The sequence below is a fragment of the Xenopus laevis genome, chromosome 5L (assembly GCF_017654675.1).
Source record: "Xenopus laevis strain J_2021 chromosome 5L, Xenopus_laevis_v10.1, whole genome shotgun sequence".
Taxonomy (NCBI): Eukaryota; Metazoa; Chordata; class Amphibia; order Anura; family Pipidae; genus Xenopus; species Xenopus laevis.
The window spans coordinates 117,400,012-117,426,515 of record NC_054379.1 but is presented as its reverse complement, the minus strand read 5'-3'; the positions used below and the strand labels follow the sequence as shown (position 1 = coordinate 117,426,515).

General features: G+C 34.6%; 1 protein-coding gene across 5 annotated transcripts in view; it reads left to right on the top strand.

Moving 5' to 3' along the window:
- Window positions 1-24,845, top strand: part of LOC108716206 (neuroligin-1-like) — a 410,755-nt gene extending 385,910 nt beyond the window's left edge. For all 5 annotated transcript variants that reach the window (XM_041563330.1, XM_041563328.1, XM_041563329.1 and 2 more), the window contains 3 exons: window positions 16,449-16,661; window positions 19,004-19,793; window positions 22,285-24,845. In XM_041563330.1, the coding sequence (XP_041419264.1) occupies window positions 16,449-16,661; window positions 19,004-19,793; window positions 22,285-23,095 (1,814 nt within the window). In that variant the 3' untranslated portion in view covers window positions 23,096-24,845. The remainder of the gene's footprint in view (window positions 1-16,448; window positions 16,662-19,003; window positions 19,794-22,284) is intronic.
- Window positions 24,846-26,504: the final 1,659 nt, after the last annotated feature.

Sequence of the window (26,504 nt, the reverse complement as noted above, 5' to 3'; positions counted from 1 at the left end):
TATATATCTATAAATATTTGCTTACATTTTGCATCATTTTACCACCTGGGATAAATAAACTGACTCTCCTGTAGCATGTCAGCCAAACATTGCTGTGGAATGATACAATCGAATATAATAGTAGTATTTTAGATAATGAAATGTGTATCATAACAAGTGCATTTATCCACTTTTGTACATCTAAGTTGCGAAAAATAAATGCATGATGTTCATATGAACAAAATGTCACAATGTTCTCAGTAATTCATTCTATCACCTAAAATATCAAGCAAAAGCTTTTCTTTATGCCTTTTTGTATTTGTCCTTAAGACTACAACTTTGACATTTTTCTAAAAGAATGAATGAAGGTCAGAAATAGATTGCTCAGAAGGAGAATATTTTGTTTGAGGAATAAGTGAATTACGAGACTGATGTTGATTTACCTCTGACTAGAGGAGGAAGTATAGAATGGGGCTCTGATTGCTCTACTTCCAATAAGGAGAGGTGTTATTTCCCTGTTATAATGTGCTTGAAATTAAGAGTTTTTAGAGTTCACTTTCTATGGTGTTTGTACCACATACCAGCAGAAAACTCCACTGTGTCTCCAAACTTCATTTTACTGTCCTAAAATTGTCTTTCTCTTAGTATGGGTTGCTTATCTTTGGTAAGAATTTTATTCTCTATTCACACCCTTGAGATATGTTGGAAGTTTTTACAAATGCTTTTGCCAATGCCAGGCATGAATTATACACTCTCTTGATATTGCAGAGACTGGGTAGTATTCAAAATAAATGGTTGCTGTATTTTTCACTAAGCTGGGAATTATGTGGGTTCCAGTCCTAATTGTGCTCCTGCACTTTTGATCTGCACCCAGGCAAAATTTGATGGTTGTAAACATTCGTCACAGTTGTTTGACTGTTATAGTAGAGATGCAAGGAGATAAAAAGAGCCTAACACCAACATGCACTAAAAGGCAAGTTCGATAAAATGGCCATAAATTAGTATCTATTGCCATTTTAAAGATCTTATATTTTATAGATGGGATCCATTATCTGAAAACCTATGATCCAGAAAGCTCAGAAAAATGGGGGTAGAATAGGATCTTTTGCCTTCTTAAAGATCTTATATTTTATAAATGGGATCTGTTATCTGAAAACTCATTATCCAGAAAGCTCAGAAATATGTAAAGACCATACGCCACAGAGCCCAGTTTAAACAAATAATTACTAATAATGATTTTTTTTCTCTTAAATAAAAAAAACAGTACTTTGTACTTGATCCTAAATAAGCTACAGGAATCCATATTGGTGTTAAAACAATCTATTGTTTTGAGTTTTTTAATGTTGTTAGTAGACTTAATTTAGTGATCCAGATTAATTATTGTAATTAATTATTTCAGCAATTTTTTCCATGTTTTTAGATCGTATTATTCTCTGTTTAGTTAGCACAACTGACCACTTACTGACTTGCCAGTTATGCCTTTTAATGTTGCTGAAATCACAGTGTGTTTGTGTTCTACTTCATGTCTCATTATCGACTGGCAGCCCAAGGCTGTGTGTACAGCATTCGTGTATGTCTCCAAAACTAAATATTTACCAAAGCAATGAGCTGAGTGATATTTGAATTGCATTTAATTTATAAATTATTACATTTGGTTTGTGGGTATTTAATTTTCAAAGGATTAGCTTTCTGTTTGAAAGCTGTTTTATTTAGCATTACCTGTAAAGTTTAAGTGCTAATGCCATTGCCTGAGCAAGTGCCATTCTATTATTTCTGCAACTGTTAATCTGTTCTGTAAAGTTGTATCCTTTTTATACTGTTGAAAAACGTCTGTCTGGGCTGGGTACCTTTCGAAATTAAAAAAAATGCATAATCATGGTTTGATAGCAACAGTTGTACACTTCGGAAATATTAAAACACAGATGTACATGGTCTCACCTCTTATAACACCTCTTGCTGCCTTCATGTTCAGACATAAAAAATAAAAGACTTTGGAAAATGCGGAAAATATATTGTACAAACCTGGTAGGCTGGCTTTGCTTCCTGTTTAAATAGGTAATTTAAGGTTAAAGTTAAATGTAATTTGTTTCTGTACTTACTTTTACTTACTCTTACTTTTGCCTCTTTTCAATTGGTTTAGTCGCTTCCAATTTTTTCGTTATTGATACTTTTGATAACTTTCTAATCCGTTCATTGCCTGGTTGTAAGGATAAATTAGATCCCAGCAACCACAAAGCTACTGACATTCCAAACTGTGGAACTGCTAAAATAATTAAATAGTTTAAAAACCCATAAAAAATACAAAGACCCATTGTACATTTTCTTGGAACATCATTGTCAACATGACCCTAATGTAATTGCAACACAGTAGTTCTACAATTAGCCTTGTATAATCTGTGTGACTGCACTGAACTGTCAGAAAGTGATTGGTACATTGTGCATTGGTACATTCCTCTTGAATGTGGGGTTGATATAACACTAAAGATTACTGCTCAACCTGCAGCTGGATGGAAAATAGTTAATCACTGATTGCTATGGGTTTCTGCCCAGGTGCAAATTTACCCAGTTTTTATAAAGGAGCCCCATTGTTTCATTAGAACCTCTGTATATTTCTACCTAGAGAAGTTTAAAAACACAACCAGACACTTCACTGAGCATGTGCTTTATTCTATATGAAAGGAACCTTTGGAAAGCAAGACTTGTATTGCTGGGCTGTTGTTGCTGAAAAAATGCACCAATGTTGGCAAATCAATTAACCATCCTAAGGACCAAGTATCAGTATGTATTTAAGAGCACAAATTTATAATGATTAAATACTACATTATCATGAAGACTTAGGGGCCGATTCACTAACTTCGAGTGAAGGATTCGAAGGTAAAAAACTTCGAATTTCGAAGGTTTTTTTGGGCTACTTCGACCATCGAATGGGCTACTTCGACTACAACTTCGAATCGAAGGATTCAAAGTAAAAATCGTTTGACTATTCGACCATTCGATAGTCGAAGTACTGTCTCTTTAAAAAAAACTTCGACCCCCTAGTTCGCCATCTAAAAGCTACCAAGTCAATGTTTTTTTCAATTTTTTTCTAATAACAAGCTTGCTGTAAAGTAATCTAAGGGATTAAGAAAAAAGTACATGGATTAAACATACCATTGGTGCCTAAAATGAAACCTATAAACTGTTTTTTTATCATTTATCAATGCTCCAGATGCAAGTGCTAGAGCACTAAGGGGTTCAAAATTTACCATTAGGGGTTTATTTATGAATGCCAAAAAACAGAAAAATGTGTGTTTTTTTAGTATAAAATCCAAATTTTTAGTGGGAAAAAAACACAAACTTTTTGAAATTTATTATACCCTGAGGTCTGCAATAGTCCGAATCCGAAAATCTGGCATCTCAGACCTGCCAAAGTTGCATATAAGTCAATAGGAGAGATCCAAAGATTTTTTTATCTCCGCTGGGTTTTGTGCAATAATTTGAAGATTTCAGCGTTTTCTGGGCAAAAATACAAAAAACTGGAGTTTTCAGTGGAAAATCAGAAAAATTTGTATGATTCATATTTTTCATGATTTTTTTCCCGCAAACAACATTTTTGGGAAAGTTTGTTAATAAATAAGGCCAAAAAAAAAACAGTGCAGATTTGGTCTGAGTTCTTTTCAGAAAATATTGAGATATATTCGGACTTTGATAAATAACCCCCTTAGTGTTTACATTTTCAGCACTTGCATCTGGGGCATTACTAGTCTAAATACTTTGTGCCAGATGCAGAGCATAATTTATATGTCACCCCCAGCCTGTGCCTCATAAAAACAACATTGCCAAAGACTGGCAATGGGGCTGTATAAGTTGGTGTGGTACAAAGGCCCATGTAGTTGTGCAAAGTACAAGACAGGGTACAAAACATGCAAATAAATATGGTGGCTAATGGAAAGTGCAACCTACACTGCACTTTCTAAATTAGGCCCACAGAATGCACAAGAAGTAGTGACACTTCAAAAACTTTTTGCCGTTCCTCAAATAAAAATCATATGAAAAAAAATATATTGTCAATATGAAAAAAAAAACAGGTAATAAAATGAATATGCTGCTTTAATGGCATAAACACATTGTCATGCAGTGCTTTCCAGTCACCACAATTAAAGGATATTTTATTTATTTATTTTCTGTGAATTTTGAAACTGATTACATATTGGCAATTCAAGGATGTTCATACCTTATGTTCTTTCTTTTTCAAATGGTTTCTGAAGCTATAATTGCAGAACATGCAAAATTGTTATCATTACAAACTTCATAAAAAAGTAATCTGGATACGAATGAAAGCTTAATTTATCTGACTTTTGGTAATCATGATGCGCTGCACAGAGCAAGTACAACTTAATGATATACAGCCATCAAACACTGTAAGAATCCTGTTGTAATACATAAGCAAAAATGCTGGAGGCAAGAAAACAAATGTTAGGCAAATGTTTTTCTCCTCTCATTTTATTAATACACTATAATATAAAAATGAAACAAGGGAGGTTGAAAATATGCTCCCTCTCTTTATTATGAATATCATTTGCCAAGTCTTCGCTTTTCTTTGTCATTTGGAATAACTCAATTTTCAGCACAAGCAAATATGAAAATTAATATCTTCAGCATGCAAATCAGTATTTAAATAAGCCATCCATTGTATTGAACGGTATACTGATGGCATTGTTCCAAGTATTGTTCACCCTTACTCCAAGGGCTGTAAGTTAAAAAAATATTCGCTCAATTTCTATTTATTCCTACAGTGTGGGATTTTTTAAATTTATTTATCAAATAGTGAACTTTAACTCTCACCCATTGATACGCTACTTAAAATCCCATACGAATGAATAGAAAGTGTTTGAGACTATTTGTCAATTGTCTAATTTTTGTGGTTTTAGTGGTTTCTGAAACCATGACTAAACTTTCAAATTCTAAGGGGGTTATTTATCAAAGTCCAATTTTATCTCAAGATTTTCTGCTACAAACTCTAATCAAATTCCCTCTGGTTTTTATTAATATTTATTACATTTTCCCGAAAATTTGATTTGCAGGAAAAAAATCTGATTTTTACGGGGTTTTTTTCAGATTTTTCACCTGAAAACTCATATTTCTTATGCTTTTTTGCTCTGAAAACTTTGGGGTATTGCACGAAAACCAGCGTACATCAAAAAAAATCATTGGGATTTCTCCCATTAATTTATATGCAACCTTGACAGGTCTGAGATGCCGGAATTTCTGATTCTGAAAAAAATCACACATTTTTCGGGATTTTTGTATTCAGAGTTTAGTAAATAACCCCTGAAAACTATGAATGTCATGAGATTAAGTTTAAAGTCTGAATTAGAAAAGTAAAATAAAAAATTACATTGAACTCTGAGCTAAAAATTATGAATACCTCGAAACCTCTAAAAATTTAAATGTTTCTGACAATTTCTAGCAAAAAAAAATATGACAACCTCTAAAAGTTTGAAATGATTTAGGGGCAAATTCACTATGCGCCGAAGCGCCTAACGCTAGTGTCAATTCGCTAGCGTTGGTCATTTTCGTTACTTCGCAAATTCACTAACGAACGCTGGCATCAATTCGCTAGTGTTACTTCGCACCCTTACACCTGGCGAATTTGCTCAACGGACGTTACTACAAAAATTCACTAACGCGCGCATTGTTCTGAACGCTACCTTTTACGCTAGACTTCCTTCGCCACCTCAGACCAGGCGAAGCGCAATAGAGTAGATAGGGATTGCTTCAAAAAAAGTTCATATTTTCTATATTATGGGTGATAGGCTGAAAAAGAGCAAAACATTTTTTGGGGCTCCCCTCCTGCCCCCCTACATTTCCTAACTCATGGCAACTTAACTATACAGTGGGCACATGTGTAGGGCAAAAAAATAAATTTATTTGATGTTTTGAAGGTTTCCCAGGCATTTGTAGTGATTGTACGTTTTCCTCCATTGAAATTTGAATTTGGCGCCGTATGTAAATTAACCATCGCTAGCGTAACTTCGCTTCGCCTAGCGAATCAACGCTAGCGCAACTTCGCAACCTTACGCTACCCCTGAGCGCAACTTCGGATTTTAGTGAATTTGCGGAGCGCTGGCAAAACTACGCCTGGCGAAGTGCGGCGAAGTTACGCCTGGCGCAACTTCGAATCTTAGTGAATTTGCCCCTTAGAGTGTTCCAAAAAGATCAGCCCATTGACTTCTATAGGACATTGACAACTTTAACCTGGCAAAGTTTTGTAGTAGTGGTTTTCGTGGTTGTGACACTTAGGGGCACATTTACCAAGGGTCGAATTTGGAAGTTAAAAACTTCGAAATTCGACCATCGAATTTGATACTTCGATAGACGAAGTATTTTACTTTGATCGAAGTAAACATCGTTCAATTGATTGATTAAATTGTTTGAATCGAACGATTCGAACGATTTTACAAAAAAATACTTTGACTTCTCAAAGGTGGCGAAGTGTTGAAGTGTCGAAGTCAAAGTTTTTTAAAGAGACAGTACTTCGATTTCGAAGTCGAAGTTTTTTCAATTCAAATCAAATTTTGGCCTATTCGATTCAAAAAATTATGTCGAAATTTGAAGTTTTTCAATTCAAAAATTCACTTCGACCCTTAGTAAATGGGCCCCTAAATAAATCTTCAAGCTTTTTAAAAATGACCCCATAAGAGTTTTTCTGTGGAAAACTGTAATCTTGCATTTTGATAAACCTGGCCCTTAGTTCAAGCTTAAAAAACAGCCCTCTGTGCTGTACATGTGGAACTCTGTACAATCCAGCTATGTACTCCAAGTCTACTCCCATCCCCCTTGCAGTTATCTTTACAGGAGCACCAGTGCAATATGTAGATTAGTGTTCTCAAACAAACATATTTACATATTAAATATATTTAAGTGCCCTGTTTTGGCACACAATGGGTCAGGGTTATCTCCCCTTCTTTTGCAAAGCATTTGCTCTTTTTGTGACTATATGTAATGACTTCCTATTGTTCATATATTTTTTACTGGTCTAGTTGAAAGGGTTTCAAAAGTTAAATATTTTTTGGTTTCCCTTTATTACTTCTTACTTTACAGCTAATGAATATTGTGGGCACAGTCTAGATGCCTTAATTATAAAATAGAATTGAAGAATTATATATATTTCAGTTCCTACTGATAAAATACAGTAGTTGGACATTATATATGTATATGTATATATATATTTGTATTGCCAAAATACATCCTGTGATGCTTTTGTATGTCATTGCAAAAACCTAAAAAATACAGTAGTTGGCCCATTTTATAGAAAGATCACCAAGGACTGGGCCAAGCATATTGTTGATTTTTAATTTGGAGATTGCCAAGTGTGCTTGGGCTGATATTTCTGAGGGAGCATAAGGCCATGGTTGGCAAACTGTCTCTAGGAGGAAAAGTGGCCATAAATGTCAAAACTGGACTTCAATATAGGAAAAAATGGGAAATTGAAAATTATAAATCAAAGTAATATTCATCTACCTTTAGATTAAAAAGGACACTGTGTACCTAGTGGGAGAAATGTTTGCTGCAATGAAATATTTACTGTGTTTAATGGTTTAACTTGTTGCATACTTCATTGTGAATAACTGAGTACAATAAACCCACATATATATTAAAGTTTGTTATATTAAGATATAAATTCTGGAAACAAAAGTCTGCAATGTTTATAAATGGATATTATGGTTGGTGGGAATTGAGACCACCATTAAGTAGCTTTGCAATACGCCAGAGAGTTGGAGTTAATCAGTAATTTTTCACAGACGACATCTAATCTATGAGTATAAATTACTTTGCTGCTTTATTATTCCTTAATTGAAGTGCACCAATGTGAAATTACCTCAGATGTAGCTGAAATGATTCCAGCCTCAGCTAACTTGTATGTGATGAAAATCCTTTTCTTTTCTATTGAATAGAGACTATTGCTTGTACAACTTACACAAATGTCTTTACATAGTAACTAGGAATTTAAGGCTCACTAAAAATGTAGAAAGCCTGTGTCTTCTTTTTTAATTTCCATAAAATTTTGACCTTTAAGCATTCAGCATGTTGTCTTTTAGAGGCTTTCAGAATATGACATTCAAGTGGCTTGTTTCAGGAGAATAGCCCAGAGAATATACAGATACATGCAAGAAGACATTTAGGGGCTCAGTTATTAAACCTTTAATTTTTCTGTCCAGTTTTTCAAGGGGAATTTTTATAGGGAAAAATAGAATTTTTAAAGATTTATTGTTCCTCAACTCTGCTAAAAATCCAAAAATACTCCATCTCAAACCTGTCAAGGTCATGTAGAAGTCAATGGCAGATGGCCCTGTAGCCAATATTTGGCATTGTGATCAGTGCTGGATAATCCAACAAAGTCATGGTTTTTGTCCGATAATCCAGTAAAGTCAAGTTTTCAATGCAACAAGTCGAGTTTTAGGTGCGTCAATCGTACAATTCAAATTGGCACACAAATTTGTTGCAAAGTTTTTACACTTTTTTCAAGAAGAGTTATTGATAAATGAGTTAGTGAGTTGTGGATGAGAGTTAGGTTGTCTTTGTTTTAAAAGAATAAAAATACCTGTAGAAGAATTTGAGTTTTAGTTAATTGTACACGCCCGCTGAAATTAATTAATTAATTTTTTGTGCCAAGTCTCTGGTTGAGGGAAAGGGTGTTGTTATTGCATGACATTCTTACCCCACTACTTAGCAGTATAATCCTTACAGACCACTTCTCACCATATAAACATTGCTACGTTACAGGTATTCATATTCTCATGTTCTACCTGCAGTGCTGTCAGGAATCACCCCGAATCATACTCTGAACTCTGTGCTGAACACTACCTGCAATAAACACCTTGAGCCTTGGGGTGTGATAATATATTGTTAGAAATAGCCTTATCTTTGAGTTTTGCTTTCCATATAATGAGGTCATAGCAATAAAATTAGCAATGGGTACTGTCAGAATTAGTGCTGATCTGTCTTCCCAAGGTACATGAGTTGTGTCTCCCTGCTATTCTACCTCGTCTGCCTCCCCAGTTAATTATGTGTAGGCAATTTACAATTAGGCTTCTATGTAAGCCTGTTTCTTACAACTCATGTTGAGTGATCATTATGCTCCCAAGCCTGATCTTGCAAGTTTGCTGTTTGAATCCTTGCCTGGTCCCTCCCTGCCTGTTCCTGAGTTCCTGAGCCTGTCTTGTTGCTAGCCCTTGTCCAGTTCCCTGCCTTGCTTTGTGTGGATCTCCTGGTTTGACCTCTGCCTATTCTTTGGATTCCTCCTTGTCTTCAGTCTGCCCAGACCTCGACCTGTTTGTTGGACTCTCCCTGTTTGCCACCAGGCCAGACCTCAGCCTATGTTATGGACTTGTTTGTTTACCGTCTGCCTTCAATCACTGGCCTGGTATAGGGTTTGTATATCTTCTGATACCTTACACTGACCCTTCTGTATTATCTTTTTTAATTAATAAAATCACCTTTCAACTTAACAACATGTTAAGGCTGGTTCATGCATATTGTGCTTTATAGGTACTGCGTACCAGGGCCTAATTGGGAATAAAAAGCAGCCCACATATAAAAATAGGGGAAACTGTCTGAGTCAGGTGGGTTGGGCTGACTTCCTCATGATATATTCTGGCCTCGGGCAGTTTCGGCCTTCTACTGCCGCACTGCCTCTGTGGGTGCCATACTCTCACGCAGACCCTGCTACCTTCTGTGATAGTGGGCTCAGGTATACACAGTATAGAGGGGAGTGCACCGGGTTATGGTCAGGTGTGATTACTGCCAGAATTCTGCACTGAAATTAGTTTTTTAAAAGAGCAAACTGATTTTTTTTTTATATATATTTAATTTTGAAATTTGGCATGGGGCTAAACATATTGTCAGTTTCCAAATAGCCCTCAGGTCATGTGACTTGTGCTCTGATAAACTTCAGGCAGTCTTTACTGCTAGTTGGAGTAATATCACCCCCTTTCCCTCCCTCTCCAGCAGCCCATCAGCAGCCTATCAACAGAACAATGGCATCTAACCAGGTAGCAGATACCTGACACCTGTGCTGAAGGTTTTGCTAAAATGTAAAATGCATAGACATGAGAATAGCACGAAAACAGAAAACCCCCTGATGTTTTCATGCTTGGGTGCTATTCCTGCTAGGAAGCACTGCAAACAACTCATGTTGTGGTATAATACAATGAAATGGAAGAAATAATAGCTGTCTCAACGCAGTACCATCCTGAGGTTCTGGCTCCTTCTCGAAGCTTAGGATCAGGCACAATGCACTGAGATGGCCTCCACACCAATATTACAGCTAAAATCCATAAAAATCATGACAGAACCCCTTTAACATTAGACAGAGCGGCCCACCAGTCAGATTGACAGTCCAAGCCTTCAATATGACAGTATGTTAAGCATTTAAAGTGCAGTTCCATGGTTTCAGACATATTTTTTTGGTTGGGAACAATTGGACCAAGCAAATGGAATAGGGGTGGGGTAAGCAACTAAGCACATGTGACTGGGACTCCTTATAAATCTTATAAAAGTCATTTTTACTTTTTGCTTGAAATGGGGCATGTGTAGCCAAAACACATTGCATTAATTAATATAGAATTTCCAGATGAATGCTGCCTTATGTGCCCTGTATGCTCTAACAGATTATTTTGCTGCTGTGGACTACAGATGGCCTAACATGTCTTCCAGTGCGGATTTTCAGAGACATACCCTTTCAGCAGCCAACAAGGATGGTGTCTGTCAATGTTGGCTTCTGTGTATCTAAATATAAGTCCATGGGTGTAACTACTACTGTAACATGGGTGTAATAAAAACAGACTTAAAGGTTTTTGAGGGCTCTCTCATAAAGAGGGTATTCTCACTGAATGTAACATTTTAATACAAGCCTGCAAAAAAAACGTTTTTTGGCATACTATAAAATATGATCTAAAGTTCTATATCCATTAGCTACTGTATGCTACAATTAGACCGCTGGTGGTGTAAATATATCAATTTATTTTTTTGTATAAAGCAAAGAAATATAAGTGACTTAATTTCTCTTAAAAGTAGAAGTTGTAGTAACTATAAATACACAATAAAACAAGTTTAATAGCATCCTCTTTAAAACAATATCACTCATGATTCACGTACTTGAATTAAATAGCATTGAATGATCCCATGTGTAATGACAAATGTTTAGCCACAGAATAAAGTGCTAATTAAGAGGAATACTAATTTTGCACACACAGATAAAATGTCAATCTGTCAAAGTAGTGGGAGGTTCATCGAAGTATTTGAGTCAGCACACACTCCTTCAAATTATCCGGTGCACGTTCCGGTAGTGGCCACAATCCACTAGGCACAGCAGAGTTTTGAAAATGGACAGCACTGTTTTTATAAGTAAAAAAGCCTTTATTGTAACTTGGCTACGACCAAAAGATACAGTTACGTTTCAAGCCACATCCTGGCTCTTTAGTCGGAGGTTCCAACCAACAGTGCAGCTCTGGGTATTTTAGCAAATTCCTTCCCTGATGGCTGCATTTTGGTATTGATAGAAGAAAATGTTTCTATAGCAATTATATGTTCTAGATATTTAATAAAATTATTTTTTATCCATTGATATTATTTTGATTTCTGTTTATTTGTTTTATGCAACCATCTGGCTTTATCTTTCCTTTACAAGTTAATTATAACGTCTTTACCAGATAAACAGGGGAAATCAGATACAGTATATATATATCCAGATTCTCTTGGTTGTAAGCAGCGCACACCAAATTTAAAAAGTCACTTCTTTATTCACAAAAATTTAAAACATGGCAAATGGATCCACATTTCGGGCCTGGTCTAAGACCGTTTTCAAGATCCAACCATAAACTTTAAAATGCAATTTATAGTCAAACACACGCCCCCATCAGAAATGGACAACAAAACCACCTCCCCAAACACACCCAAATATCAAGGTAAAGAATCCCAACATTGCTACAAAGACTCATACAGTATACAACATACAGTATCCTTTACATTTAAAAAAATAGTTAACAAATTGTTATTTAATTAAAAGATGTTACCATATTGTAACTAATTCATATTGAAAGATAGCTGTTGAACATGGCATATATTGCATAAAATATAGATTGCATTATCTCTGATATAAGAAGCATGTAAGGGACAACTGTTCATTAAGACCATATGGTGTCAATGTGTTTAGTTTCTTAATCCAAAAACACTCTCTTTCAATAACATTTCGGCTGTATCACCCCTCTCGTTGGTGGGGGTATATGGTCAATACCAATATATTTAAAAGTGGATAAGTGATGTCCAGTTTTTAAAAAATGTTTTGCCACTGGTTTCAACATTCTGTTGTCCTTAAATGAAGTGCTTATAGTGGATAGATGTGCATCCAAAATAAGTCGTAAAGTTTGATCTGTCTTGTCCATGTAAGACAGGCCACATGGGCACATAATAAGATATATTACATGCGTCGTAGTACATGTAATATGAGACCTGATGTCAAATATTTGGGCATGTAAGAAACACAGGGGCCATAAACCGACATAATGTACAATTAGGACAATTAGAAAACAACAGTTTCTTTTTATTAGAAAGCCAGCTGATCTTATGCTTTGAATATCCGTGAAAGCCATGGATATCCTGTAAATTATATTTTTATAAATGGTGCTTAGTTTTGTCATCAGATTTAATTGGTGTTTAGTGGTCTGTCACATGATTCACCGAAACTTGTATATTATAATAAATAAAGTACCCCCTGTTGAAAAATATGAGGATATTATGTCACCTCAGAGTTCTATGACCTGTATGAACATGGAACTCCTTTGTGATTTATAATATCCTTATATTTTACAATAAGTGGTACTTTATTTACTATATAATACACAAAAGCCATGAATATCTTGTAAATTATATCCTTATAAACGGTGAGTTCTGATGTCATCAGTTATAAACGGTGAGTTCTGATGTCATTTCTGTCACATGACTAACTAAAATGTGTGTATTATAATAAATAAAGTACCCCCAGTTGCAAAATATGAGGATATTAGAAGTTACCTCAGAGTTCCATGACCTATATAAAAACACTCGGCCTTCGGCCTCGTGTCTTTATATGGTCATGAAACTCCTCGGTAACTTATAATATCCTTATATTTTACAAGAGGGGTTACTTTATTCACTAACACCTCGGAGTTCCATGACCTATATAAAAACACTCGGCCTTCGGCCTCCTGTTTTTATATGGTCATGAAACTCCTCGGTAACTTATAATATCCTTATATTTTACAAGAGGGGGTACTTTATTCACTATATATTTTTATGCAGTGATATTATTTGGCCAATGCAATAAAAGTCATTAAGATTGCACAAGTTCTTGTACCCCATAGCAACCAATCAGCAGGTAATATTTACTGGCCACTTGTTTAAAAGCAAAATTCTGATTAGTTCCACTGGTTTATTAGAACTGGTAAAGAATGCAAGTCTTGTATTATAGTGCCTCTTTCTTATTTTAAAATTAATAACAATGCATTACAGTTAAAAACTAAGTACCTGCATTTCAGCATGTCATGTCAAACACACAAACACACACATTTGATAATATAATTATATTGCTTTTAGCCAAAGGTTTAGACAAAAAAAATGCAGTGTTGAGCAGTACATTAAGATCTGAACACATAGCTGCATGGGCGATTAATCTCTTGTATTAAAAGATAAGAAAACAGTGAATTTCAAGGGGATTTTTTATCCTGGGACTATTTATTTAAAAGATTACACTTTCAAGAGAGAGAAATACTGACACAATTTCTCATAAGTGATTACTCGCTTTACATTTTAATTATACCTGTTCACAAGAAAAGGTTTGTAGATTTTTTAACCAGCCACATTTGTCACATTTGTCATATATAATGGGATATATATATATATATATATATATATATATATATATATATATATATATATATATATATTTATCCCATTATATTACATCGTTAATTATAACTGATGACATCAATAAGCTCTGTATATATGTATATAGCAAAGAAAAAGATGCACACCAGGGTTTGTATACAAAAAGTTAAAATTCCATATTTTTTGATTTACATTAAAAAAATCGGCCAACGTTTCGGTCTGCTCCTAAAACCATTATCAAGACCAAGGAGCTATTGGGATAATTTTGCCAGTAAAGATAGCACCCAGGTATCGACTCAGTTAGATATGTATCACGGTGTGCGTTAAGGACTTTTGGACTGTATATATATATATATATATATATATATATATATATATATATATATATATATATATATATATATATATATATATGCGCAGAAACTGTGAATATATATATATATATATATATATATATATTATTATCCTGTAAATTATATCCTTACAAATGAAGCTTATTGATGTAATCAGTTGTTATTGGTGCACTGCTCAGTGATGTAATTTCTTTCACACAACTCAATAAAACATGTGTACTATAATAAATACACAAGTACCCCATATTGTAAAATATCAGGATATTATAAGTCACCTTGGAGTTCCATGACCTATTTATATGGTCATGGAACTCCTTGGTGACTTATAATATCCTTATATAATATACTTATATTTTACCACAGGGAGTAAATTATTCAATATATACATGTGTGTGTGTGTGTGTGTATATATATATATATATATATATATATATATATATATATAGTGAATAAAGTACCCCCTCTTGTAAAATATAAGGATATTATAAGTTACAGAGGAGTTTCATGACCATATAAAAACACGAGGCCGAAGGCCGAGTGTTTTTATACAGGTCACGGAACTCCGAGGTAACTTCTAATATCCTCATATTTTGCAACTGGGGGTACTTTATTTATTATAATACACAAATTTCAGTGAGTCATGTGGCAGAAATGACATCAGAACTCACCGTTTATAACTGATGACATCACTACTAACCGTTTATAAGGATATAATTTACAGGATATTCATGGCTTTTGTGTATTATATATATATATATATATTTATCTACACAATAGGTTTAATAGAGGACAATAATATCAAACTGAATATTATATCACGCTAGTACACAGTACACTGTATCACCGAAGACGTTTTTTTTCTTCTGTACAGTGTGAGACATGGTAATTCAAATACATTCCCAGGAAATGTATTTTATTCACTTGGTATGTCACTAAAATGTTATTATAAATAAACAATAATGAAATGCCTTTTCAGGTTCTAATTATCATGGAAAACAAAGGTGAATATAAAGGTTAAAGATGAGCAAGAAAAGAGTAATGCCATAAAAGTCTATTAGATATGAGGCTGCTAGATTTACTGTCAGTTCCTCTGCATAGCACATTGTGCTGATTACTTCATTCTTGACCTGAGGACACAGCCTGTTTGTGAGTGAGAAAATATTAGAAGGTAGTTCTGTCTTTATGTGCTCAAATAACAAATGTATGAAATGAGTTCTTGTACCTTGTGATGAGGATGACCATGAATTGTTGCTATTTGATATGCTTCAAGGGTTAGAGCTCAGCACAAATGGTCAAAGCATCCATGCATTCTGCTTCTCCTTGATACAATAATCACAGTCATAAATGTAGTCTTTGCAACCACTTGTCATTAGGTGTGGAAAGAATTATTGTTCCATATAAATAGCTATTTCCACATTTATTTTATTGAGCACCCGGTTAAAAAAAAAAAGACAACTTAGCCAAATTCAACTTTCGACTTTGAATCAATTAATAAATAGATTAATTTTCTGTAAACTAAACAATTTATTAGCAATTGTAAAAAAATTAAAAGTAAAAAGGTCTGTGGACATACAGAGATGGTTAGTGAAGTCAAATAAATAACTTCCTATAAATATACTTATCAGCAGTAGCAGTTTTTAGTAATGCATTTGGTTTACTATTATGCATATATTTTTCTTCTTTTCTATGATAGTAAATTACTTTTTTGCAAGGGGAGACCAATTTTTTTTAAAAATAAAATAAATTTAAAAATAATTATTTTTTTGCGTTTTTTTCTAATTTGAATCAACTTGAGACTCAAAAATCTTGAATACACGCTTGAATTTCAAAAAAAAAATTGTATGATTTTTTTTTTGGATGCCATTTTTTTTGTTAAAAAGTAAAAGCGTTTGTCAAAAGTCAAATTTGAATGTTTATAAATCATGATCATAAATCTTCGTTATTCTTGCTAGTGTTATGAATATTATGTTGCTATATTTACCTGTGACTTTTATAATCTTGGAAAAAAAAATTCTGCAAATATCACTCTCAGAGTCTAAAGTAACACGATGAACACCATTTTATTACAGTAAAAACTGGAGTGCCAGTATGCACTTATATAGTATCTGTTTCTCACATTGTTAACATTATTTTGTGTTTATCTAGAATGAAACTTTTTGAGGAACATATTTTTATGTATGTATGTAAATCTGTTTTTTGTGCTGTGTGTAGGTTTTCTGAGCACTGGTGATCAAGCTGCAAAAGGAAATTATGGTCTCTTAGACCTTATTCAAGCCTTACGATGGACTAGTGAAAATATTGGCTTCTTTGGAGGTGACCCATTAAGAATAACAGTTTTTGGATCAGGTGCTGGTGCATCTTGTGTTAATCTTTTGACTCTGTCCCATTATTCAGAAGGTAACCGCTGGAGCAATTCAACCAAAGGTATTAATAGTTTTAATAGTTTTCTGATGTTTGCATGCCACTAACGTTTGTGACTGTTTCCCGATATTGTATACATTTCTTTCTCTCTCATATTTTTCCTTTCTGCATGGTAAAAATATTGGTAAATTTAGTTTTTTTGTTTGTTATTACAAACAAATATTAGTATTTTTGACATTATTTCTTCCCTATTTAAAATGTTTTTGTAACATATATTGGCAAATAATAAACAAAAATAATTGAAGAGAATCATTTGAATAAATTACACCCATACTTGTAGCTTAAAAGCTGTGTACAAAATGTAAGGACCTATTTACTAAAATTCAGATTTCTATATATCTATTCGTGTTTTAAGGGGTGTTTGCCACTAAATTTGAGTTTTAGGGGCACATTTACTAAGGGTCATATTTTGAAGTGAAAAAACATCAAAATTCGACCATCGAATTGCAGTAGTTCAATATTCGAAGTCAACGGGGTTTTTTTACCGAATATGCCCATATTTGATGGAAGTAAAATCGTTTGATCGATCGATTAAATTTTTCAATTCAAGCGATTTAATCGATCGATCAAATGATTTTACTTCCATCGAATTCAAAAAAAACTTTGACTTCTAAAAACTTAGCCAAATGTTAGCTATCGGTTCTAGGAGGTCCCCCTAGGCTAACATAGCAATTCGGCAGGTTTAAGGTGGCGAAGTGTTGAAGTCTACGTTTTTTAAAGAGACAGTACTTTGATTTTCGAAGTCTAAGTTTTTCAATTCGAATCAAAGTTGAATTTGGCCTATTTGATGGTCGAAGTACCCAAAAATTACTTCGAAATTCAACGTTTTTGAATTTGAAAATTCACTTTGAATTCACTTCAATCCTTAGTAAATGTGCCCCTTTTCTGGTAAAAAAATTTTTTGAGTTTTTTTTTAGATTTATTATACCCGACCATGGAAATAGCTCAAATCCGAAAATACACCAGAGGCCGAGGTCATGTAGGAGTCAGTGGCAGAGGTTCCTTGAACCATTTGAAGACGTTAATAGCCTGCATGATATTCAAATTTTAATTCAGAGGGTTTTGCCTGAAAATTAGAATAATTTTAGTTTTACCAAATTAACCAGAGTTTTAGGGTTTCAGAACTTGAGAATCAACTTTTTTCCGTTCAAGTTTTCTCTTAAATAGGATACCATTTGAGTTGTGAGTTCATTGGAGATATAAAAAACTCTAACATTTGACTTTTGATAAATAACCCATTTAGGGGCAGATTTATCAAGGGTCGAATCTCAAGGGTTAAAAAACCCTCTAATTCGACCCTCGAAGTAAAATCCTTCGAATTCGAATATCAAATTTGAAGGATTTTAACGCAAAAGCTTCAATCGAACAATCAAATAAAAATCGAACGATTCAAACTATTTTAAGCGATCGATCGAATGATTTTTATTCGATCAAAAAAAAAAAACATAGAAAAGTGCTCTGGAAGGTCCCCATAGGCTAACATTGCACTTCGGTAGGTTTAAAGTGGCGAAGTATGAAGTCGAAGTTTTTTTTAAAGAGATAGTACTTCGATTATCGAATGGTTGAATAGTCAAACGATTTTTAGTTCGAATCGTTTGAATCATTCGATTTGATCGAATTCGACCAATTTGATGGTCGAAGTACCCAAAAAATTACTTCGAAATTTGAATATTTTTTTTTCCTCATTATTCACTCGAGCTTAGTAAATCTTCCCCTAAGTATTCAAGAATTATAAAGTGTAAAAATCACAAAAAACTCACCAGTCATTGGCATCTGCACTAAACCTAATGGATCCTATTGGACTTTTTTTTTAGCCTTTCAGACTTTTTGAGGGTTTTTTGCTAGTAATTATCTGAAAAAACTCAATTTTTTAGATGTATTCATATTTTTTAGGACCGTTCATTGTTTTTTTCTTTTGTAGTTTCTTTAGCTAGATCTTAAATAAATGACAAGGCTTTTGTGATTTTGAAGAAATAAATAATAATATTACAAATTGTCATTTGACTTTTTGCGCAAATTATGCAGCTTCTGCAAGATTTTTGAATTAAAGGCTCAGCTAAAGTGTGGAGGATAGAGTACAAAGTATGAAAAATATGTTTTTTTAAATATTAATTTCACAGGGGATAGGAATGATAATAAACTGTATATTTAAATGGACACAGTGGGACAATGTGAGTTATCTAAAACAAGTATTGAGAAAGGAATATCCTTTACAAATCTGCCCCTAGCATAATAATAATATATCATAATTCTTGTTATTTGTCCAAGTCTTTAATGATCACATTTTCTTTGTGTATACTGTTTTGTGTCTTGGCTTATATACATTTACTGTTTTTTTTTAACAGGTCTTTTTCAAAGGGCAATTGCACAAAGTGGAACAGCCCTTTCTAGTTGGGCAGTTAGCTTCCAGCCTGCCAAATATGCGCGGATTCTGGCCACAAAAGTTGGGTGCAACATGACGGACACAGTGGAACTTGTGGAATGTCTACAGAAGAAGCCTTACAGAGAACTTGTAGACCAAGATATACAACCAGTGCGGTATCATATAGCATTTGGACCAGTTATTGATGGAGATGTTATACCTGATGACCCACAGGTATTGATGGAACAAGGTGAATTCCTCAACTATGATATAATGATGGGAGTAAACCAGGGAGAAGGCCTTAAATTTGTAGAAAGTACCGTGGATCATGAAGATGGTGTTTCCAGCAGCGATTTTGACTTTGCTGTTTCTAATTTTGTGGATAATTTGTATGGATATACAGAAGGGAAAGATATACTGAGGGAAACAATAAAGTTTATGTACACAGATTGGGCAGATCGGAATAATCCGGAAACAAGAAGGAAAACATTGTTGGCTTTGTTTACGGACCATCAATGGGTCGCACCAGCTGTGGCAACTGCAGATCTACATTCAAACTTTGGTTCACCCACATACTTTTATGCCTTTTATCATCATTGCCAAACAGACCAAGTGCCTGCTTGGGCAGATGCATCCCATGGGGATGAAATTCCTTATGTGTTTGGAATTCCTATGATAGGCCCTACGGAATTATTTCCATGTAACTTCTCTAAAAATGATGTCATGCTTAGTGCTGTAGTGATGACATACTGGACAAACTTTGCCAAAACTGGGTAAGCAATAATATTATTTGTGTTATTGATTTGTGTTTTCCACTCTGACAGTTGTTAGTTACCTTAGTTCACTTTGTGTTTTCGTTTTAAAGTAAGGTAAATGTTAATGCAATAGTTGAGTTAATAGGATAATAAGAAATACGTTTTCTCCTAAACAGTAATAAAATGAGGTAGAAAAAAGATATATAAATTGGCTGGCATTTTGATGCTTATCCAATTCAACTTTCATTTGATTTAAAAATAAAACAAAACTCTAGCAGAGCTGCTGCAAAAAGGAAATATATTGCTGAACCCCCCCCCCCCCCCAAAAAATTGCAATTCAGTAATTTAAACTGATGGTGCTAATCTGAGATAATTTCTTGCTAAAAAAGCACCCTTGTTCTACACTGACATGCTCTGATAAGGGCTAAATGGGTCAGTAGCAGGGATTTGATATTGCCCTAGCAGTGCATCAAAAACTCAGTGGGTGAGAATCTTCTTTGCCTTTACCTTATATTTTTATTGATCACTACGCATTTCCTAATTTTTAGAATTGTAAAAATATGTTTGGGTGTCTAGGAATAGCAAAAATATAACTAGTTATCATCTTGTTTCCAGTGCTGCTGTTTTTTTTTCTTTTCAAAAAGCCCTTAATTTATCCACGCAGAATTTAATTAGGTCATTCTCTTCCTACTCTTCCACTATAACAAAGTCTTTCAAAGTTATTCCACAATTAAAACATTTGTGCCATCTGTAAATGTGGACACATCTAGACCATCTTCAAAGACATTAATAATAGGTTTTGTAATATTGGAAATTATACTGAATACTGATCCCTGTAATGTCCATTTACAACTTTTTCCAAAAGAAATATATTACATTTATGATATGTTTCTGTTCTTTGCTTTTGAGCTAGCATTATACTTAACAACATACCCCTTATTGTGTTTCAAATTGCTTAATAGTATGCAAAATTCTGTTATTTAGATTTGAGGCATCACAAAGAGACCCATCACCTAATAGCCAGTTCAAACCAACTTTTCCCTGTACCATCTCATGCTTTGATTAAGCAATGGAAAGGAAAAGTTTATTTTCCCTTTCATCAGGATGAAAGTTCTTTAAAAATGCTGGTACATATTTATCATGCCAGTAAAATTTACTGAACACAGTTACAATAGCTACCATTCAATATAACATCCCCGACACTTCACAAAGTAGTACTGTATTATTTTTTCACCCTGGAACAATTTGTACCAGTACAGAAATAATTGCTTGAATACACTTTCCCAGCATGCAATTTGCACCAGGGAGCAAGGATTGAGATTGGCGATGTTGCTTAGTACTGAGCACAGCTATCCCATGAAGTAGAATGTCATGTCACTGTTCATAACAGTCTTCTGATTAATTAAAAAAGTATCTGCTTTAAAAGTTGTCCCATGTTAAAAAAACTGACATTTTACCTAAACTAAATCTTCCAAGCCCATTCTTTGTGCATGCCATTTTGCTGCACTACTACTATACTACTACTATAACTGCTACTATTATAAACATACTAACCATCACAATGTATATATTGCCAACAAGTTACATAGCAATTTAAAATAATCAGTTAAATCAATAAAATGTTGCAGCATACTATATTGTTTTCCTTTCAGCTTCATTTAGTAGCACCTTTTTAATATGGTACATTTAAATCTTTATCCCAGTTGTTAGGAAGTAAGGTACTAGCTGACACCCCTCAATCCAGTGGCACCCAGGTGGATTCTAGATGTGAATGTCCTACGGCAGTTGCAATGAAACTTACTGTTCTAAGCTATGAATTTTGGCACTGAATATATATTTCAAGACCTGCCTTCACCATTGGAATGAGATATTGGCAATGTGACATCCAGCCCCCAGGCACTTGACCTCCCCCTCCCACCTCCCATTCACATAAACAAAATGCTTGCCCCCTAAAACCTGGAAAGCCTTTTACTTTTGTGAAAATCCACTTGTGGGAAAAAAAACACTCCAGCAAGTCCCCAGCAAGCTTAAGTAATTGAATTCAGAAAAACCGAGTGACTCTGTTTTTCTGCTCTCAAGCTGCAACATGCTTTCTGAGTAGTTTGATGGTCAGTAGGTTTACTGGTGTTCTATTTTTGTGTTATTTTTAAATACATAAAATATTACTCCACCTATAGTTTAGGGTTGCAGCATATCCCTTTAAAAGCAATCCGTAGGCACATGCAGTATTTATAGTCTAATTTTTTGCAAGCCTATAGTTTATCTTTAACGATAACCTTAACATAGACAAAGAGCCCATGAATAACACAAACAGATTTGCAGTTTGATAAATCTAGATGTATGCGTGCAAGAATAAATTTAGAGGCAAACAAAAACTATTTGAGAACAGCCACCACAGCCACCATTACTTCTTCTGCTTTTTAAGAAAATAGATGTCTGACTGATATTAATGTTTCTTTTTTTTTGTTTCTTCTCATATTGTTAAACAATATTTTGTTTTCTTTTGCAGCGATCCAAACCAGCCTGTTCCACAGGATACAAAATTCATACATACAAAACCCAACAGATTTGAAGAAGTTGCATGGACTAGATATTCACAAAAAGATCAGCTTTATCTTCACATTGGCTTAAAACCTAGAGTCAAAGAGCACTATAGGGCAACCAAAGTGAACCTTTGGTTAGAGCTTGTACCACGCCTTCATGTTATGAATGACCTGACCACAACTAAAGGACCTTCTACTGATATAACATCTAGGCCTACAGGGAGCAACACCGTGCCAGTAACATCAGCCTTTCCTACCACCAGTGAAGATAATTTTAAACAAAAGCCGAGTTCAATTTCATTGGAAAGAGACTATTCTACTGAGCTCAGTGTTACGATTGCAGTTGGAGCATCTCTGCTTTTCCTTAACATCCTGGCTTTTGCAGCATTATATTACAAGAAGGATAAAAGGAGACATGATGTTCATCGGAGGTGCAGCCCCCAACGCACTACAGCAAATGATATAGCTCATGCACAAGAAGAGGAAATAATGTCATTACAAATGAAGCACACAGACTTAGATCATGAATGTGAATCTATACATACACATGAGGTTGTTCTGAGAAATGCCTGCCCTCCTGATTACACACTTGCAATGAGAAGATCTCCAGATGATATCCCTTTAATGACACCCAATACTATAACAATGATTCCTAACACTATACCTGGGATTCAACCCATACACGCCTTCAATACTTTTACTGCTGGACAGAATAACACTCTACCCCATCCCCATCCACACCCACATCCACATTCACATTCTACAACCAGAGTATAGCCAAACTAGATGAAGAACTTTATTTTTTGATGTCTTAATGTAGACAACCTTAAAGGGAAGTACATGGCTTTTGGGACTCTTGTTATTTAACTCAGAAGGAGTACAAACTACATAACGAATATACGTATAAAAAAAGACATTTCAAATTTTGAAAAAAAATGTAAATATGAAAATGGACAAAGCAGCAATTGAAGTAATTGCTCTAAGCGATAGTATTTTTTCCATTCTTGTTAATTTTTTTGTAATTTTTTTTCTTTCAAAATTTAAGTTACAAATTGATGTTTGGCATGTGCTATAAAATGAGAGGACAAAGACTTTATATGTACTGTATTTATATGCACAAGAGACTCACTCATGGAATGTTAGATAGTTTTCACTGGGTTTTATTTGGAACAGTTTAATTGAGTAGATAATAAAAGTACACAAAGCACCAATGCTTTTGAGGCCTTAATGGGGGCCCCATTTTATAACCTGCTAATAAAATAGGGATTATCTCCTGGCAGGTACACCACTATCACTTAAGTGCTGTCACTATAAATTGTGGAAATAAAGAAAAGTGGATAGTTTTAGCACGAAGTGCATGATAAATTGTATGCTTGGTGGCTGTGCTGCTGATTAAGCCACAACTAAAATTGTTCTCATCCCATTAAAGTTTTATAAAATATGAATCAATCAATTGGCAAACTTTATGGTTTTAAATGGCTGGGGGAGTAATAAAATACCGGTAATATTTCACAGTATCCAATGTTAAGATGTAAAAGAAACAAGGTACATATGCAGTGTTAGCAATTGTGAAAAGCACTTCTTCTTGTGAGTCCCAAATGATGATTAGTTTTAAAATGTATTAGATTCTAATTAAGAGCATACTTTTTTATTAAGATTTTTAAATGTTATCTGAATTGCAGTTTATTTAGTATTGTTGAAATATAATACCATTATTATATGAGATAATCACCCTCTATCCAGAGGAAACAAAGAAATTAACATTATTACCAATAATACTATTAGGGTTTTGAAAGATTTTCTTTCCATACCACGTGTAAAATTATGCAAGGTATATAAAAAAAAACCACATTTTTCAATTCCTGTATCAAGGTAATATTACTGTTAAGCAGATGTTACCTCATTATAATTCACAATATGTATATGTAGATACAAAGGATACAAAATAATTAACTGCGCCAACTAAAAGAGGTTTCAAAAAAAATCCATGCCTTTAATGTCTCAAAAATGTTATAAAAACACAGGAAAATTATATTTTTATCCCCTTCTTGTATTTCAGCAAGATTATTTATGGCGGTCTTTACAGTGTGTTTGTATATGTATCAGATGTACATTTATATGGAAAGAGAGAGAGTTGGATGTAAGCACATCATATAAAATACTTTCACTCTTGCCTGTAATATATTTCTCTTGGACAGCAGTTTATGTGTTTTCCCCTACTTTTTTTTTTCCTTTTTTCTTTTTTTAATTACTTTTTCAGAATACTGTAATTTTGATAGTTTGTAAAATAATGCAAATACATTTCTCTGACAAACTAACTGCAGTAACAGAAACTTTTCTTTTCAATTACTCTTTTTCAAGAATGGAAGATTATTACACAAGGAAATTGTATATTACTTAATGGAAATTACTTTGTACTTCTTGGCTAGATTACTGGTCACTGAGTGAAAATAAAGATAATCTCGCTAAATGATATTATACAATGCTAAAAGATATGATTTTGCTCATTAAAGAGCCAATGTGTTGATCAATGTTCTGTCATTTTTCCACTATCTACCAATGAATACCTTCTATCTAAGCAGTGTGGAACCTGCAGGTACCAGAGGTGCTCACGTTGGAATATGAAGAAATTAAACACTTGGCCATCATTGTCCCCATATAATCTTGAATTGTGAAAATGTTTTTGGATTAGGTGTTATTAAGAATCCCAGAAATCATTTGAAGTTTTAGGGAATTTTAGAACAATCTTTCAACTCCTACATTGACTTAACAGGAATAGATACAAATGATGAACTTTGGTAGTTCTTAGATTTCACCCTTTTACAGAAGTACAGGGTTTAATAAAAGTATCTTTAATTCACCCAAGTCTTGTGGATTCAATATAGCCCTTGTGAAAGATCACCTTGAATAGCAAAATCAACATGTGTGATGCTGAGATATGATGGTGGTAATGAACATTTCACATCAAGAGGAAGCAGACCCTGCAGTGGTCTGAGGGCCCAGGGGACAGGGGGCCTCAACCACGTGGTCAACTTCCTCTATAACCACTTTACAATCTCTTAATCTGTGAGCCCGCTGCAAACTATCCACAGGGGACAGAAATGCAAGTGTATAAGCAGAGAAGGCAATTGGGGGGTATGCTGCCAGGGAGCCGGGTCCCCCCTGAAGATATTTTTGTGGGGGGCCCAGTGCAGTATCAGTATGCTGCTGGTCATAAAGGTGTTTTTATAGATTATTTTGCATGTAACACAAAGGATGCAGTCATACATATTCAAGGAGAGGGGATATTGCAGTGCACTACACCAAAGGCATGAAAATATAGGCATATAAGTAGGGAAGTTAAAGCTTTCTGATGTTACCTGATTGTGTTTTGTGCAAAAAAGCATTTATTTGCAAATTTAAGTGAAAACCTCAATATTTTGGGTCAGCTACTCTGAATAATTGTAGTCAAGGTGCAAAGTATAGGCTTGGAATTAAAACTGAGAAGGTGATTATATGTGTAGGAAGGTAGTGCTGGATTCCTGCACTTACCACCCTCTTGTAGCAGTCCCCTTTAGTGAAGCAGGCACTGAGCCTGTCCTGCCTACTATAAGCTGTTGCCTAGCAACCAGAGTGGCCAGCAGGAGAAGGAATCAGGAAAGCCTGGCAACCAAAAGCAGTTGTTTGGATCAGGCTCACACAAGGAAGCCAGATAATGTGTCAGGAGAAACAGAGAGTGTGAAAGCACTGCAGACTGGAGGAGCAACCAGCAGGAGATTCCCATCTGAGCATCCAAAGAGGCTGGAGTTGCACTGTATCTCCGTAAGTGTTTGACTCACCTGAAGAGTGATTTACAGTATCCTAAGAGCCTGGGATGTGAGTATTGTTATTATCCATAGCAAAGGAGCGCTGGAAGATTACAGAGACTGTGTGTCTGGGACTGAGGAGAGAACTGTATTTCTTTACTTAGAGAAGTAGTTTGTGATGGCCCTAGTTAGTTAGTGAGGCCCATTGCCATTTGTCAGGATTGTTGTATGTATCAGTTTCCCCTTAACTTATCTTTATTTTAGATGAACAGTTATTCAGTTTACCAAATACTGTGTGTCACAGTGAGGCCATCTGTAGGTGCATTCCTGGATCCCACTAGGTGGAGGCACTGCGCTAATAAGTACCAGGTATCCAGTCTCTCCCAATATCACAGCAGTGT